The sequence below is a fragment of the Carassius auratus genome, chromosome 16 (assembly GCF_003368295.1).
Source record: "Carassius auratus strain Wakin chromosome 16, ASM336829v1, whole genome shotgun sequence".
Lineage (NCBI taxonomy): Eukaryota > Metazoa > Chordata > Actinopteri > Cypriniformes > Cyprinidae > Carassius > Carassius auratus.
This window is the reverse complement of record NC_039258.1, coordinates 11,144,570-11,163,821: the sequence shown is the minus strand read 5'-3', so window position 1 is coordinate 11,163,821 and position 19,252 is coordinate 11,144,570. Positions and strand designations below refer to the sequence as shown.

Genomic DNA, 19,252 nt, shown 5'->3' with positions numbered 1-19,252 from the left:
GTGTTTGCTTGTGTGCAAGTGTGTGTGTGCTTGAAAGAGAGAGAGAACGTGTGTCGCCTGCATGTGTGGGATTTTCTGCTTTCACAGGGCTAGGAGGTTGACAAGTGCAGTCACACCTGACTGAACAGAGGCAAAGCATATTTAATGAGCTCTGGACAACAATAGCTAAATTACGCAAAACTACTACTACAAAAACATCAATATAACAATTTATTCAAATCAATATTACATTTATTATTTGAATTAAACCGTTTTAATCGCTGTAACATTTTATGTTTTACCATAATAATAAAAAAGGGAAAAAAGAGTGTTTTAGATCCATTTAAAATAATTATCTGTGTTTTACTAAACATTATAGCTGCTACATCTGAAATAGATTAGGATTCTCTTGATAAATTACATATTACATTTTCAAATTTGAATTTCCTTTTAAATTTTTTTACATCTGACCACAATAAAATTCTGCATAGTAAACTGATTAATCAAGTAAAAAAAAAAAAAAATAATAATATTAGTTCTGGCATTTCATAAAACAGTATAAAAATGTACATTTTAAACAGATTTACATTTCCTAGGTAATTAATTTTCACTTCAATTAAGAATAAACAGAACACCCTCTTTGCTATGTTTTGTTCCTCAGTAAAAGTTAAAGATTAAAAGCTGCAGTTCATAACTTTTGGTGCTCTAGCAGTCAATAAACAGAACATTGTACTTCTGTGTGTTTATGTCTATGATGAAATGAATCACACAGTTACTGGACTACACTGCAGCGGCAGCTACCCAAACCTAAAATACTATAAACACTTATTATAGGTGTACCGTAGTGATTCAGGGTAAGTCAAAAACAAGGTTTGGAAAATGGATTCATGGTGTATTTGCTTATATAAATGTTGAAATCAAAAAAGTTACGGACTGCAGCTTTAATTTACCTATTATAAATTTGGGGCCATTTTCTGGTAGAATAGAATGTTATATTACTTTCTCTTCCAAAAAAAAAAAAAAAAAAAAAAAGGATGAGGAATCCTACATGGTCATTGTTCTTGGAGTTCTGGCTTCAGTTTAGCAGAACTAGAAAAAAAACATTAAAAGACACTTGTGTTACTTGCACGGTTCTATTGCACAATGGTTTGTTTAGAAATGAGTGCTGTCGAACATTTTATTGCAATTAAACATTCAAAATAAAAAGTTTTTGTTATATACGTGTCTGTACTGTGTATATTTATTATGTATATATAACAAACATGCATGTATATTTTTAAGAAAAAAATAATATTTATATATTAAATATATTTATAAATAATATAAATTATATGAATCAAAATATGCCTATAAATATTTTCAAAATATATCCATGCATGTGTGTGCATTTATATACACATAATAATTATACACAGTACGCACACATATTTTGTGTGAGCAAAAACTTTTATTTTGGACACGATTAATCATTTGACAGCAATATTAGAAATACATAGTAAATACATGAGCCAAAACATATTTTTTCTGACCTTCCAGCGGTTACCACATTCATTGCACAACACAAAGGTGGTCATTGGTTCATCAGCACTGCGGGTTTGCACCTGTAAATGTACAAAACATTTAGAGTATATTTAATTCCCTAAAAAATGACAGGAATTAGTTCATAAGCACATTTCATTTCCCTTCAATAAGATAAGTTCCTTTGTAATAAGAACTGTTTTTATAAGAATTTTTTTTTTTATGACCACTGGCTCATTTAATGGCTCGAGGGTTCTTTGTAAAAATCGGCTCAGGAGGACTCGCTTTCAAAGGTTCTTCAAAAGGGACAACATGAAAGACTTTTTTAAGAGTGCATTACTAGTCTCTACTACTAGGCTCTTATGCATGATAATTATCTGGAGCTAATAACTGGTAGATAAGTTTTATTGATGTACCTGGTTGTAGGTGCAGTTTTTCTTCTTGCACTTGCCACACTGCAGCAGGTCAGTGGTGGTTCCTCCAGTCTTGGCCATCTGATGTTCTCGGATGGCCTCCTGGGTCAACACGTTTCTCAACTGTTTCAGTTCATCACTAGCCATCTCCTACAATGGCAGGAACATAGCGTTTATTAAGAAACATAAACTTACGTAACAAAATAACTTTTGCAACATTTTACTGGGAATCAAGACAAATTGTTGTTTACAGGGCAAAGTGTTTTTCTTGTTTTAAGTATATATTATTTACATCATTTTGGGCCAATACGGTAAGAATTTGAAGATACACTACTGTTTAAAGATTTGAGGTCCGGTAAAATTCATACTTTTAATTATCAAGGATGCATTAAATTTATAAAAGGTGTTTTTAAAATGTACAAATGTTTCTTGAGCATCAAATCAGCATATCTGACTGATTATTGAAAGATCACTTGATACAGAAAACTGAAGGACCGCTGAAAATTCAGCTTTGCCATCACAGAAATAAAATACATTTCAAAATGTATTAAAATAGAAAATATTTATTTCAAATTGTATTAACATTGCACACCACAGTGCTGTTTTACTGTATTTTAATACAAATTAATGCAGCTCTGGTGAACATAAGTGTCTTCTTCCAAAAAACATAAAAAAACAGTGCACGTTCTCTGAAAACAATTCTTGTTTTATAAATATTATTCGATTTTACCACTTTATATTTTTACTGGGAAAAAATAGATAAATATTGATTTAAAGGCAAACTTATTTATTATTGATGCTTTTTTTACTGACTTTTTCCTGAACAACATTTTTTAACCTGTAATTCATATTTATTATTATTTTGTTTATAATTACTATTATTTAAAAAAAAAAATTACAAATAAACTAATTATTTAAGAGGTCCAATATGCGCAACCCACCTCAGCAGTCATGATGGCGATGCGGCTCAAATCGATGGCTCCAGCTAAGACATTTTTACGCAGATTGGGATTTTTGGGATCTTTGAGGTTACTTATGCGGCTGCGAACTCTGTTCTTGTATTTCATATCTGTGGCTTTTATCTCCTGGTAGATATGTAACCAGAAGAACACAGTTAAGGAAATCAACTTTCAAACATTAAACAATATTTTCAAGATGATTCTGCACTTAGTTTGACTTAGTCAACAGATATGTTTACGAAGGATATGATCCTCGAGTTCTGCTGCCATGCCCTCACAGTTTGCCCCATAGTCTTTGTAGTCATCTAAGAGGAAAAGCACTTAGTGAGTATCATCTGCCAAATAATGAGCATCAACACAATATATGTCAGCATGTCTGTGTGGGTGTCGAGTGTTTGTTTTTGTTTACCATCTGTACGTAGCGCAGCAGTCAGCATTTCAATGCATTTGTCCCTGATGGGATCCCCAGTTTGCAGACGAGGAGATAAAGGACCCACACTGGAGCTAAACGACGGGGAGAGGGGGCTTGTGGGTGTTGTGGGCGTCTTTGGGGTCTCTGGTTTACTCTTGCTGTATAGGGAAAACAGGAAGTCTTTACTTCTCTAATGTCAATGTTTATGACAATTGGACTTCCAGTTAAACCAAAGCAGGAACTGAGAATTCTATTTCATACAACTTAAAGCTGATTACACTACACAACTTTTGTGCAGATGTACTCCCCGATTTACAGCCTGGAGGTGTGAACTCCAGTCAGACGGAGATGACAGACAACAAAATCGCATCATGTATGATGGACACAAAGTAGAAGATGATTCCATTTAGTTGGCAGATAATTAAACATTTTGATTTTAGCATTTTTTTTTTTTTTTTTATTGTCATGCATCTCCAACATCAAGGCAGTTGTCACCAAAATGACTTGATTCTATGTTGTTTAGTGTAGTTTTTCTCTGTAACCTTTTACAAAGTCGCCAACTGTATGATTCCAAGTGTTTTCAAACCTGCTCAGATTTGAAACTGTGAGGTATATTCCAGCGTTAACCTTTGTGATGTGCTAAAATTCCTTTACCTAACTTCAAAAATAACCAGACTTTTAAAAACTTGACTGTAAAGCATACATTTTGGACTTAACTCTTTTTATATTAGCACAGGTTTTGTATTTCTTTTTGGAAATGATCATTAATCTGAGTTTATACGTATGCAAAGTTTTCAGGATTTAGACCAAAGCAATAACACTAACTAGCATTTTTGGGGAAAAAGAAAATCCTCTCTGGGTTAAAATGACTAGAACACAACTATGAGGGTTAGATTTAATATATAATGTAAACAAAGCATATGTAGTGTGAAAGTCATGGACTAAAACAATACACTTAAATTGTACATCCCAACAGTATTATGTATTACTGCTATCTGTGTGATTTGTTGACTTATTATTTGAATGGTTTTTTCGGTGTATTCCATCTGGGGCACGAACCGGGCAGAAATGGCATGCTAGTCACAGCTACATGAGGCTACTGTAAATATAGTTCTTGCCTTTCATTAGATTTCTTGGCCTGAGGTGAGCTTCCAGACCTGGAGTTAGTAGAATCTCTCCTGGAGAAAAAGGACATGAGTTCATAGTAAACATTCTGTAGAAAACATGAATGAACATGCACGTACCTTTGTAAACAACAGTGGGTTTAAATATTTTACGACTGCATTGCTGTAACACGTTACCTCTCCAATTTAGGTTCACTTGATTGTCTTTTCAAAAGGTGATGGCTTGACTTGGAGTCAGTAGAGTCCTTACTGCAGTAAAAGCGTAAAACACAAACACCTGATTTTATTTGCCCTGAAAATCTCATAGATCTTTTCAGCACTTTTAATGAGAAGTGATGCATGAGCAGACCTGTCTCTCCGTCCATCCAGGCTGAGCTTTCTAGAATGGAGCTTTTTAGAACCTGTAGAGTCTTGTCTAGAAACAAAAGGGGGAATAAAGGTGACAATTTGTATGGTTTTAATGAACTCAAGGAAACCGCGAGTATTGCAAGACAAAATGAGAGCAACGCATGCGCTTCTGCTGCCCTCTGCCTTCATTCTGTGGCAAAACATCTATTCGCACCTCTCAATCTCGATCTTCATTGATGGCCTTTTGAGTGGTTTGCTGTCACTTGTGTCTTTTCTGAAAAAGAAGCATTGTCATTGTCGTTACAGGATGGTGATCAATTATCATCCCCACAAAGACTCAAATTAAATTAAAAGGAGAGTTCATCATTTACTCATCCTGATTTATGATTGTAGCACACAACTTGTATGAAAACTTGCTTTTTGACAAATGAAAGCTCTAGTAAGTGAGTAAATTATGGTAATATCTCTTGAAATTCATAACATCAACACTTTAGTTAAGACGAAACACTGCAACCTCAAGTTTAATTTCACTCAACAATGATCTTGTACAAGCGTTAGTATTCATCATGCTTCTGACCTATCTTTCTCATTGTGTTCAGAAGTCCGTCGCTTCGGGTCTGATGTTTCTTTTCTATAATAAAACGGCTTTAGTTCTTTTTCAGGTGATGAAGTAATTAAGTAAAAACACAGGCATGCAGCTTTTAATATCAACATGATTTCCAGTTCGCCTGACCCTAACCTTTCTTTCTCTTTGTCTTTCTTTGCGTCTAATGAGGGACGTTTCATAGGTGTAGGAGGCTGAAGATGGAGAGGAACAGGAGGAAGAGGAGCACTGGGTTCAGCAGTTTCTTTTCTAAGCAAAGAAAGTGACTGATTATTTACGAGTCAAGGAACATTGTGCTTGGTTAGAACACGGTGTTACGCTAAAATGATGCTAAAAAGGTTTAGCAGTACTTTGTTTAATCAAAAAGACAACACACCAAGCCCTGACCTCTCTTTCTTCATCTCACGTTTCTGAGGAGGATGTAGATGAAAAGGTAAAGGAGGAAGCGGGGCATTCGGATCAGGTGCTTTTTTTGCCCTAGGCAAGAAATATACAGTTCGAATGTGGCATTTCAAAGGGAAACTTGAAACACATGTGTGATACTTGGTCATCTAGTGAACTAAAAATTATCATTTACAATTTCCCATTGATTTAACGCCAAATGATTTAGAGCAACAACGACTGTTATTTTCCAAAACAAAAGCAATAATGATATATTACACTGATTTTCTATTCACTGGCAACAAACCCTCTTTAGCTGAAAGGTGCTCAGACCTTTCTTTGGGCTCTTCTAGAGATGGACGTTTGGGAGGAGGAGGAGAAGAAAGGATAGGAGCAGGAGGAGGTAAAGTTTCAGGAGGATCTTTCCTGTGAAGATAGATATTTGGTAGTGATTCCCTATGTTAGAGATGTCCTATAATTCTTACAAATAATACAAATCTGAACATTCTTGAGTTCGACCCCTGACCTTTCATTCTTCACCTCTGCTGAACGCTTAGGGATAGGAATAGGTGGAGGATGAATGTGATGATGAAGAGGAAAGAAAGGATGAGGTGCATCTCTCCTGCATGAAAACAAGCAGTGAAATGTTGATTCAATGTGAAGGAGATCGCTTATTTAAAAAAAAGTAGATGTTTTCTTGTCACACACTGCATGTAGTTCTAGCACAGTGTCCAACCTTTCTTTCTTTCCATCTATGGAGGGATGTTTACTGAGAAAAGACTGTAAAGGACCCTGAGAGTCTTTTCTGTACAAGAGACACAAACATCAAATTTAGCATTTAAACTTGATATCAATTACTGTTCAAAAGTTTGGGGTTAGTAAGATTTTTTTTTATATTTTGAAAATAAGTCTTTTAAGCTTATCAAGTCTGCATTTATTTGACTGAAAAAAAAATATTATTTTGTGAAAATTTGTGAAACATTGTTGTAATTTTAAATAACTATTTCTATTGTGATATATTAAAAAATAAAATGTATTCCTGCAATGACAAAACTGAATTTCAAGTAGTCATTACTCCAGTCTTCAGTGTCAATAAAGGTGACAATTTGTATTGTTTTAATGTACACAAAGAAACCATGAGTATATATATATTTACTTTAATTTGAATGTGTCCTTAATTAAATTAAAAATTGTGAATTTCTTTAAAAAAAACTTTTTTGAGTGTTTGGTTGATGTATCAACTACCACTGTAGGTAGTATGCAATAATAGACTACATTAGAAAATAGAACATTTTGCATTTCGATGAGACATTCCTAACTAACACATGTCCAAGCATGCAAAATGCTCTGACCTCTCTTTCTTTACATCTACTGATGAGCGTCTTAGAGGAGGGTGGGAATGGATTGAAGCAGGAGGGAAAAAATCAACAGGAGCATCTTTCCTAAACAAAAGTGAAAGTTCATCTGACATTACTGTTTCCACTTTTACACTGGACAACCACGGTTGCAAAAGCATGGCAAAAGCAAAAAAATTAATAAAAAACATGACACCAGAGTCATGCACCATTAAGAACTAAGAACAACTTTTTAAGTTAATTCCTGAATTTGAACTGATGTAGCAAATACAATGCAGAACTGCAATTCAAATTTGAATAGAAGGAAGACAGAAATTAATGAGTGCTAGTATATTTTTTTAATAAATTGATATATTTTGTGATTGTTTTTTGTTACAAGTATTTAGCTATAGGTTTAGAGAAATACACTACTTTTCAAATGTTGAGGTCAGTAAGATTTTTTTTAATTAAAATAATTCATACTTTTATTAATTTATGATGCATTAAATTAATCAGATGACAGTACAGACATACGAGCATAAGAGACTTTATTCTAAAATATTTAGTCACCCCAAACGTATGAAACGTAGTGAATGTCTAATCAGTTAACAAACTTTTATGTTATAATTCAGTGAAAAAAAGACATAGTCTAGAATTAATGATGCAATTTTTTTTTTTACTATTTAACCAAAGAAATTCCTCTTGTTGATTTAAAAAAAAAAAAAAAAAGTAAACTCCACTTCCTGTTCTGTTTAAATTTAATTCAACATGCTGTTGGACATGAACAGAAAAAACTGTTCTTATATTCCACCAATAGAAGAACTACAAAGTTGCAGAGAACGTGCAAAGAAAAATAAAATAAAAAATGCATTTGTTAATTTGTGAAATTTGAAAGAAAATATTTTTTTCTAGATCATCAGAAACAGCTGCATGTTTTGTTGTGTGGTATAAGTGCTTCCTCCTAACCACAGTCACATGCTTTAACCGCATGCACAAGCCCTAACCTCTCCCTCTTCACTTCCCCAACCGGAGGACACTTGGGAGGCAGAGATGAAAGCATCATTGGGGAGGGAAGATGATCCCTGTTCAATGCATCTCTCCTGAACAGAATGCACATAAAACTCCTCAATCTAATGGCATGGTTTTGCAGAGGCAGAGGGGTTTTATACATCACATGGGCTTCTCACCTCTCTCGTTCCCTTTTATTGTTTATAGATTGTTTCTCTTTTTTCTGTTCACCTTCTCGTTTTTCATTCCTGAGCTCTGCATCACATTTCTCTCTTCTGTGTTTTTCATCAAGTTTCTTGTTCGAGTCTAAGTCTGGTTTAAATTCCATTGTTAACCTTCGTGGACTGACGAGAGATAAAGAAGATACACTTCATAATGCAAACAACAAGTCTTTGCTTATATCCCCTTTTGCATAAATCAATGTTAGTATAAAAAACAGACCATCCTCTGGTATGTTTATAGGAAGAGATTCCCAAAGCTTTTAAGTGACCCTTCACAAAAACATTGCGAAGCAAAGAGTAAACTGAAAACCCTTAGACAGTCAAGATAGAGCAGGTAACTTCTAGTATGTAATGAAGTCAAGCGGCATGTGAACCAATCGTCTTTTATATTCACTTAAAGCCTGAAATGAACATGAATGAACATCAAAAAAAATTTTTATTTCAACTGCACAAAGACATCATTCAATACTACGGCTGCACGATTAATCGAAAGATTGTCAAGCAAATTTTTGTCAGTAAAGACGGTTCTGTGATTAGTAGTAAATCTATATCCCCTGCTTTCAGGTGGAGCAGCATTTACTACACAGAGCCGTAGTTCTCTGACAAGCTATACAAAATCGCATTCATTATCGCAGACTATATAATCGTAGGATTATGTAATCAACTAAATTGTTTGCGATAATTACAGCTGTTTGTGTATCTTCTCAGTGAACAATGGCTCTGTGCAGTAAATGCTGCTCCGTCTGAGAGCATGTGAAAATACCACATTTAATAAAATGTTTTTACTCCAAACTCTCTTCATAACATCAGTCGAGTGTTTGAAATAAATCCTTCTGTGAGATGATCTGATTTCTTAAATGGATGGTTCACCCAAAAATTTAAATTTGATGTTTATCTGCTTACCCCCAGGGCATCCAAGATGTCGGTGACTTTGTTTCTTCAGTCGAACACACATATTTTTAAGTCAAATCTTTGCATTCTATCAGTCTTGTAATTTAAGTGGATGGGAATACATAAAATAAACATTCAATAAAACTTACAAGCAAACATACACAAACAAAACAAAATTAAACCATGTGGCTCGTGATGATACATTGATGTGTAGAGACATACAACAAATGGTCTGTTCGTCAATGGTCCACTTGAGAAGTCCACTTTTTTATTTTTTATTACATGTTTAAGCAGTGATTCCCATCCACTTACATCATAAGAGTGATAGACTGCAACAGTTTGAACTAAAAATCTCAGTTTGTGTTATACTGAAGAAACCTACATCTTGGATGCCCTGGGGGTAAGCAGATAAACAACACATTTTCATTTTTGGCTGAACTATCCCTTTAAACAGAATAATTAAGGCACACAATATTTCATTGTATAAGCAGTGATAAAAGCCCTGTTGATTATAATTTTATTATAGATATACTTTATCATGATGAAAATTATGATGAGAAGAAGTCAAATAAACCATATATTGCCATAGTCTTGTGTTTATTAGTCACGCTGAAACAATGAAAGTAGTTAAATCTTCTGTTTATTCAACTGAAGCAACAGGCTTTCCTGGATTTCTTATTTGAGGCATATTTTGATTTTTGAATGGAGATTTACTACTGCTCAAAGAACTGTGCTTCACTGAAAGATACACACACAACAATAACAGATAATAGCCTTTGCAATTTAATTTCGATTAATTGTGCAGTCCTATTCAATACACAAAATTTTTCAAGTTTAAGTCCACCAAAGTTAATACACTCTCCTGTCTGATAAGTTTGTCAGACAAAATTGTGGATTCAGTGTTATGATTGGTCAGATTGCTTATCAACTGAGCTGTTTGTGAAGGGTAAATAACACTTTATAAAGCTGTGTCTGGAATACCTCCATGTTTTATCCTGATATCAGCAAACATACCTGGACTCTCTCTCAGGAGGGGTCCTGTTGGGGGACCCTGATGGCTTGCTTGGATGATTGCCATTCTTCACCTCATTTGACCTCTCAGACTTTTGGTTTTGAGCCGATTCTGATGAAGATATAAAGGCATAAATGCATTAAACCATTACATTTTAAGCCATATAATAAATAAATGATAATATAATAAATTAACTTTTTTAAACTTAAAAACATAAAAAAAAGAACTATATAACTTTTTTTAAAACATTACACCTACCTAAAAGCTTCTTCCAATTTTTGATAAGGATCTTTGCCAAGTTGACAACATCCTCGTCGGTGCAATGTTTTCTTATTCTGTTGACTGACATGCCGATTCTTGTATCCTGGAACAAAGTAAATCTAGACTCTTAGACAAACGAAGCGCAAGATATCAGACAACCTACTGTGATGTTAACAAGAGCAGCAGCATTTATGTAGCAAAATGTACTAATCTTTCTGGTGTATCATAGCTGTTATATTATTCACAAGTCTGTCTTACATCTTCATTTTTAAATTCTCTATTATAATTCTTTCCAGATTTTCCTGCCATGGATTTTTTGTTTTGCAAGGTCCAGATTGAACACATTACATGTGTCCAAGGCTGTCTGAGATGCCTTTGATTTGCAGCTATATTTGCCTAAAGGAATTAATAAAGTATGTCAATACAACTGATCCTGCAAACATACCTGAAGAAGCTTCAGTGTCATGTTGAAATCTTTCAATTCTCTTAGAAGATCTAGAGCTCCATCCTATGCAAACAGGGAGATAAATCATTATTTTAGTATTTTAACAATTATTGAATGACAGAATAACTGTATTCATTTTTACTTAATAGTATTTAATATATATATTTATTTATTTTTACATTATAATAACTCAATGTCACTGATGCATTTGTGTTCCACATTCATATGTCATACTGGAACAACATAAGGGTGAGGAAATTACTGCAGAAGTTTCATTTTCATTTTTGAATGAACTATGCCTTTAAATTCTCTGCCCGTGCATGTAAAAAAATATTTATGTCGGCCAAAACACACCGCCTCCACGACCTTGTGCCATTTACTACGAGGAATCCAATACATATATACGAATAAGTCTTAGCAAAACATGCATACAAACATGTCAACAAAAATCTATCTATACTGATCACACTTTGGTCCTCGTAGAGCTGCCTTGAAAGTAAATCTGCGCAATGTTCAGCCAACTGTTGTCACATGCGTCTCTGTAGTCCTATTATACACACACATTACGGTCTCTCACACACTTCCAACACAATTAAACAAGGCTTGTGCACGCCTGTATCTAAATTAAGCATTATTAAAACAGCATAAATACACATGCAAAAAAGTTTAAAAGAGTTATTCATAAGCAGCATGCACTGAGATCGCATAAACAAACAGCGTGAAGCATTGCGTCAAAATTAGGATCTCACCATGTTATTTCTAGACACCATCTTGTCTAGTTTTTTAGCAATCCGCAACAGGTCCTCCTCTCGCGTCATTGTGTGCGCATTAATATGCTTTAAGTGAAAACGTGATGTGTTTTATAATACGTTATGTCACATTAATCTACATTCAGCGAAATGTAAGAAGTTTTGTTCCCACGCATAAGTTGCTTCTGCACGGTCGGTTGAGCTGAGGGGGCGGGGCCTTCGAGACAGTCGGAGCTGTCAATCAATCCATCTGGATTTATGACAACACCTAAATATAGCTTGGCCTAGTCGTTATTAGGGGGCGATAAAAGTTCAGTGTTTTTTTTTTTTAGGAAAGACATTTGCAGCAGACAAACTTTATACTTTGCAGCTTGGGCCTGTTGTATTTTGTGTCTTAATTTTTATTTTTATTATTCTTCTTTTTTTTATATATCGTTTAGATACGTTAATGCATCATTTACCATATTGCGGTAAGACGGTACAATGTTTCGCAGCAATTTTTGCATTCTTTATTAAGTGTATTTACTGATTATTATTTAATGTTTTTTGAGTAGCCTAGTTCGATATTTCACAACTGTCATTTGTCTGTACATTTCAAGCTTATCACTTGCCCCGTTAAGTTAAAGCATCAGACCGCGTGTGAAAATTATAGATCATTTGGGGCATTTAATTTACTACACTATAAACTCAACAGGTGCAACATGAGTTGAGCAACAGATGGCAGCACTGTGTCATGTAATATCAATATTCCAATGTAGGAAAGCAGTGCAATAGACTCAAAACAGATAAGAATGACTAAATAAATAGTTCCAGAAATTAATATGTAATTTATATTATGTCATTCATGTCATCTCATCACACTATTTCTTTTTGTGGAACACAAAACGAGATGCTTGTCTGAACGTTGAGGACTGACAGTCTTAGCTATTCACTCTCATTGCATCTTTTTTTCTCTATTCAGTTCAAATAATTTAACATCTCCTTTTAACAAATTAACGTTTTGTGTTTCCTGTAGTAATACAGAGAACTTTCCTAGACATAAAGTTTTAAATAACCCAGAATATTCGTTTAAAATGCACTGTTTGGCTTTATTTTGCAGCTTGTGGGAGGGTGAGATTGAATTTTTATGAACCGTCCTACACTTTTCATCACACTCTTTCTGTGGGAGGATTGTGACGTGGTGCCTCAAGGTTGTATTGCTATTCATTCAAATGTGCAAAGCATGTTTAAAAAGCTAAATTAAAGTTCATTCCATATGGGGTGACATCAGATGACATCTGTCCTAAGAAAAACTAAGCAAATATGTTGTGGCATATTGTCCTCAATATAACACCAGCAACATTTCACTGACTTGAATATAAACAAATTTTCACCACTTCCTCTTGACTACCTTTATAAGTGAGCACTTCCTGTTGTCCTCCAATGCCTCCATCCTAAAATAACCTGTATTGCTTCTATGGTTGCATAAATTATATAAAATTATCGACATACATTTAAAATGTGCTGACAGACAGACAACAAGTAGAACTTGCCTGGAAGGCCTGGTTTTCAAACCACAAAGAAAAAAGGAGTAGAAAAAAGAAGAGACTTAAAAAATGGTTTTCCTTTTGATGACCTCCCGCTTCAACTTTATGACAAAATAATGAATCCACCAGTACCCACCTACAGTGTCTTCTCAGAGAGTTTGCGGTGTCTCTACCAATTATAGACACAAGACGCCGGACTCCGGCAATTATGGAGAGTCTGAGATGACATCAGACCAGAAAATGAATGATTTCACCGTGCTTCAGTTTTTTTAGGCGCAGAGAGCCCCTGTAATAAAATGCAAAGATGACGGGCTGGATTGCCACGGCATGCACACCAGCCTCTGGTTAAGGGTGTATTTTAAAATCTCAGCAGACTTTTTTGGTTACGTTGGAAAGTTATGAGTGTGTTGGTGTGGCAACATTTTAAAGGAAGTGATATTTGCTAAAGGATTCAACACACTCACACGCCAGGGGCAGAACTAGTGCTCTGTATACAGTATGCATAGTCAAAACGTGTCATTGTCACAGTAGATTAATCCACTGTAGATGGATATTAAAGGAATAGTTCACCCAAAAATGAAAAGTTGCTGAGAATGTACTCAACCTCAAGTCATTTGCTCAATGCACAAATGGATCCTCTGCAGTGAATGGGTGCCGTCAGAATGAGATTTCAAACAGCTGAATAAAAACATCCTCACATAACACAAACAACTCTATCATTTAATTTCCAGTGAAGTGAAATTCTGCATGTTTGAAACAAATCCATAATTAAGGCATTTAAAATGTTACTTCTGGCCAAAATATGAGTCCATAGTAATGCTTCCTATATTGAAAACAAAACACACAACTTTTTACAATTACATGACATAAACTGATGGACTAATTAATGCAGCCATGTAATGGGTTATTTTGATGTTTTCTTTCAACTGTTTGAACTTTCATTCTGATGGCACCCATTCACTGCAGAGGATCCATTGTGCAAGTGATGTAATGCTAAACTTCTCCAAATTTGTTCAGATGAAGAAACAAATTAATCTACATCTTGGATGGCCCAAGGGTGAGTACATTTTCATGTTTAGGTGAGCTATTCCTTTAATAGAGTTTCATTCAGACACTGCGGTACGTTAACATGCAATGCATGTCTATATGCAATTATAGCCTTTTAACTAAACGTCACTTGCTTCCAGTATGCTGTTGTGGTTAGCAGACGTAGACATCAACTGCTACAAAAAGGGAACTTGAGATCACGCTCAGACTCTGGCAATTGACAAGACATGCCTTTGTGACTCCACAGACAATGAACTCCATAACTAGATAGTTAAAGGCAGAAGTGTGTTAGTGTGTAAATCCCCTCTTACTCTCATTTCCCTACCTATCTGCCATTAATCCTTTAGTGAGAACATCCACATCCCCTTACTTAGCCTACACTTTTCCTCCTGCCAAATTCAAAGCATTTTTACCACCTACAAACCCAGTTTCACTTATTTCTTAATCAGCTTAAAAGGCAGCTTGAGAGTTGAACTGAGGTGAAATCTTTTAAACTGGCATTGAAAACAACTTCTCTAGTCTCATATATATTGTTTTGTTTTGAATGTTGCACAAGGCCATTTCCGGAAATATTTATTTATATTTTTTAAGAAACATCTTCGCTACTGTTGAAAAGTTTGGGTTTTTTATTTGTTTTGTTATTCAGGGAGGATGCATTCAATTGCATTAAACATGGCTTCCACAAATATATCAAGCAGCCCAACTGTTTTCAACATTGATAATAATAAGAAATGTTACTTGAACACCAAATCAGCATATTAGAATTACTTCTGAATGATCTTGTGACACTGAAGACTGGAGTAGTGGCTCAAGAAAATTCAGCTTTACTGTAACAGGTATACATAACTTTTAAAATATATATTATAAATAGAACAGTTAATGTACATTAAATGTTAATACTATTGTCACGATATTGCTATTTTTACTATATTTCGATTAAATGCAGCATTGGGCAGCATAAGAGAGTGTTTTGATTTATGTAATTTTGACAAAAAATGTAGTTACTGCATTTGTACTGTAGATTTTAATTATTACTGAAATATGTGTGTCAGCTTTTAATGCAACAGTTCCCATTGGTTTTTGGCAAACTACAAATCCAGTTTGGGATCTTCTTATCAGGTTTAGCTCAGAGAGTTCAGCAGAGTTTATTTGTTGACTTTGTTGATAAACAACAGAAACTGTAGTCTGTAGACGTCTCACTGTCATTCACACAAATCTGTTGCCACAGTTTTCATTAGTTGCATTAGCTCTTTGCTGATGTGAGACCAAATTTAAAAGCTTTTTGTCCTTCCCTGGGCTGATGCTAGTATATTTTGAGGATGGAGGCTAAATGCAGACCCCTAATGCACGTGTTGAAGTTATCTGCATAGGCTAAGTCTTGGGAGAACTAGTGCTTAGCCTTTAAAATATGTGTTGGTTTTGACCACTAGGCCAATCATTTAAAAAGTGCACTTGTATCATGGCAACACCTGGAGACTAGACTTGCCCTGTAAAAACACAGTGATCATCCACAGACATACTTAGCTCATAGTTATAATCTGATTAGCTCACTTCAACTCCTCTCCTGTGTTTATGACCCTGTGAACAAACTCATCCATTACTATGACACACATCCTCCCCAGGACCGCATTTGGTAGCTGATACCATGCGAGAGGCTGTTGGCAGGGTAACTTTCTAAACACATCCGTAGAGCAGGGGAAATGTACTCCATAGGGACTTTCACACATTGTGCTACCTCTTTCAGCAGCCAAGGAGGTCAGTGTTTGCAAAAGACGAGGTCCTGTGACTCACCTCCATGGTCAATTTGCTGAGGGTGTTTTCCAAATCAGCCCAAGTGGAGGAAGAGGCCACTAAGCACAGAAGCAGAAAATTCTCTCAGTGCTTCCTATGAAGAAAAAGAAGGAAAATAATACGTTGTTAATAGCTTACTCCATTTTTCAGCCTGATGTTTTGACAGAAAGAAAGATTTGTGATGAAAACGCGATGAGGTCTTTTTACATGCGTAGTCAAAATTACATTAGTGACTAACCTCACAGACTTTTTTTTTGTTCTTAATACAAAAATAAAGGATTATTCATAAGTCTTATGGTTTGCAGTTGAGGTTAAAGGAACTTCTTCCAAGCAGTGTTGCACACATGATTCAATTAATGACTCATAAGTTGGCCATTGCAGCAGCTGTATCTGGTGAATTAGTTCACAGTTGGATGACAAACATCCTCTCAATGGACCTTCCAGATCTAAAGTTAGAATCAGTGCACTAATGTATAAAGCGGATTTTATTAAAGGCAGGAGTGCTTCCTGAAGCTTGACTCTAGGGGAGCGGTTAAACACGGTTTTGTGATCTGATTACAATGGTTGAAACATTTTGCACTACAAACATAAATTAAAGTCTCTCAGATGGTCATTAATTAAATCAACAGTTGCAAATATGCTAATGCTAATATGTGATTTTTCAAGGTTTCCTTGAGCAAAGCTCAAACTGAAAACGTTTGAGGCTTTTAATATGTGACAATTTTTTTGTCACAAAGAGAAGTAAGAAGACAAACAAGGAAGGCTAATGACGCTTTTCATTCAAGAGTCGAGAACAGAAAAAGGAAGCGCTTGACCTATATGCTTGACGTACAACAGACAGAAGTAAGGATATACCAGAGGGTGACTAGAAAGAAAAAGACAGAGGAAGACATACCTGATCCGATCAAATCCCCCTTTGAGCTCTCAAGCAGAGGAATCCAGGCTGCAGCGTTGCATCATCACTTTGAGTCTCTTGGATAACAGCAAGCTGTCTCATTATCTTCTGAAAGCTTATCCGTTCTCTACAACAATCATACAGCTGCAAAAACTGAAACTTGCTCTCTTTCTAATTGCCTTTGTTTGGAGTGGAATACTGACAAAATACACTGCATACACTGTATGCTGCCTATTCATGCAACAATAAACGTCACATGTACTAATATTATTGTGTATTGTTGTCACATAACCGCAGCAATGGGTCTAGATATCTAATACCGGTAAAAAAGTTAGGAATAATGAATAATGAAAGAAGTCATTTTGTGATATACTATTAGAATAAAAAAAAACTTTCTATTTAAATATATTTAAAAATGTAAATTATTCCTGTAAATGAGAAGTTGAAATCATTTTAATTTGGTGCTCAGTCATTAATAATGGTTCTTATTGTTCAAAAATAGTTTTCTGCTTAATATATTTTTTTTTCTTTCTGGAAAATCCTGAATGTGGAAAATTTTAATAGAATAAGTAGAAAGTTCATTGAAAAGCATTCATTTGAAATATAAATATTTTTTTAATATAATAATTCTGTCACATTTGATGAATTTTATACATATTTTATGATTAAAAGCATGAATTAACTTTTTTATTACCCGAAACTCTTAAATAGTAGTGCATCATAGTTTCCACAAAAATGTATAGAAGTACAACTGTCAACATTAATAATAGTAATTAATAATAGTTCATTAGAATGATTTCTGAAGGATCATGTGACACTGGAAACTGAAATATCAGCTTTGTCATCACAACAAAAGTGGTTTTACTCTATTTTTGATCAAATAAATGCAGCCTTGGTGAGCATAAAAATAAATAAATTCAAAAGTTTTGACTGGTAGTGTGCATAAAGTATATGTCAAATATCACATTTTGTGTAAATTATTTGCAGTCCAATCAAACAATAAGGTAAGAAGGAAAAACAAAAAAATGACAGTGGATAGCACAAGCACATTGCATTATGGGATACATTGTTCTGTACAGTGCGTTCTGTTCTGCACATTTTTTCAGCATATTTACATTCATTTATTTATTGATGTGATTAATTGATCAGCATATCATATAATTTGATTTAGATAGACAATATTATTATTAATCTCTAAATATGATGCTTAAATACTGCAAAGTAGTACCTATTGAAATCAAACCCATTGTCTGTCCATTTGGACGTCTGTCTCTTGTGCATCCTTTAATATCTTAGTGTGCATGTGACTAGCAGATCACCAGATGTTTCACTCAATGCTTTTCTGGCATCTGGCCACTATTGCTAGAACAAAATAATTACTGTATGAATATATGTGTCACATATGTGTGGTGCAAAGCCATTTTTCAGAAGAGAAGAGCTGTCTAAGCACTTCTAGATTTGGCTCACGGTGACAACGAATCTACAGTAGCCGTTTCTGTTTCCCTCATTCGCTCTGCTACATCCCGCCCGAAGCACAGAAAATGCCAGCATCAGCCAGAGAAAATATTCCAAAAGATAAACTGAACTCTTCAACAAGGCATAAATTTCAGTCGGCAGCTCAGGAGGAAAAGCAGTAAACTTTAATGCTGTAATTAAGATATGACCGGGTCAAAGACATCATTTAAAGCATGGTATGTGAAAACCTTTTCATCAGGTCTGAATAGTTTAGCACACCTCCTCCAACTGATTTCACTCTTACACAAGATAAACAGCATGATACTAGCACATCTGAAGCGAGGATACATATTCATCTGAATCCATTTCACTTAAAGAATGAACGTGTTCATTTTAATCAGACTGCACGATTGTAGAAATAAATAGTGTATGAACTATTTGTATGGACAACATCAATATATCCCCTTTAATTTAGCCAAAAATAAATCAAATAAATAGAACTGTACATTAAACAATTGAATAATAATAACAAAACTACTACTAACTACTACTACGACAGCTTTCTTTACATTCAGCTGCTTTTACAACAAATAAAATCACAAATACTTTATGTAATGCAAAACTATAGAAAATCATTATAATATAAATGTAAATAATTCTTTAATCATTTTGAAAATAAAATAAAATAAAATAAAATGGATGCAGATTGACTTTCCTTCTTTGTAATTAATCGTGACAGTTCAGTCTCTGTAGGGCTGTGCTCCCATTTCTCAGTTGTCTGGCTTAGTGAGAGATTTAATATCGGCTCATAAATCATGGCGATACCCTGAAGTTAGATTTCAGATGAAGGTAATGCAACCCATCTCTTGAGTGTCAACA

The 19,252-nt window shown here is 34.7% G+C and overlaps 1 protein-coding gene across 8 annotated transcripts; it reads right to left on the bottom strand.

The window, feature by feature from the left end:
- Positions 1-196: 196 nt before the first annotated feature.
- On the bottom strand, positions 197-11,897 carry LOC113116136 (transcription elongation factor A protein 3-like). Of its 8 annotated transcripts, none has more exons than XM_026284059.1 (23): positions 11,660-11,897; positions 10,911-10,973; positions 10,463-10,568; positions 10,207-10,315; positions 8,260-8,424; positions 8,077-8,172; positions 7,091-7,180; positions 6,475-6,543; positions 6,265-6,360; positions 6,018-6,164; positions 5,745-5,834; positions 5,493-5,606; positions 5,331-5,384; positions 4,968-5,027; positions 4,755-4,820; positions 4,583-4,654; positions 4,400-4,459; positions 3,279-3,439; positions 3,113-3,174; positions 2,852-3,001; positions 1,914-2,060; positions 1,509-1,580; positions 197-1,068 (listed from the first exon to the last, which is right to left on the bottom strand). In XM_026284059.1, exons 1-23 carry the CDS (start codon positions 11,726-11,728, stop codon positions 1,060-1,062), a joined length of 2,127 nt encoding a protein of 708 aa, XP_026139844.1. In that variant the 5' UTR covers positions 11,729-11,897; the 3' UTR covers positions 197-1,059. The 8 variants fall into 8 exon arrangements, with proteins under 8 accessions (XP_026139844.1, XP_026139843.1, XP_026139845.1 ...); XM_026284058.1 differs by having other exon boundaries at positions 2,852-3,006; positions 3,118-3,174; positions 11,660-11,896; XM_026284060.1 differs by having other exon boundaries at positions 2,852-3,006; positions 3,118-3,174; positions 6,072-6,164; positions 11,660-11,896.
- Between the last annotated feature and the right edge of the window lie 7,355 nt (positions 11,898-19,252).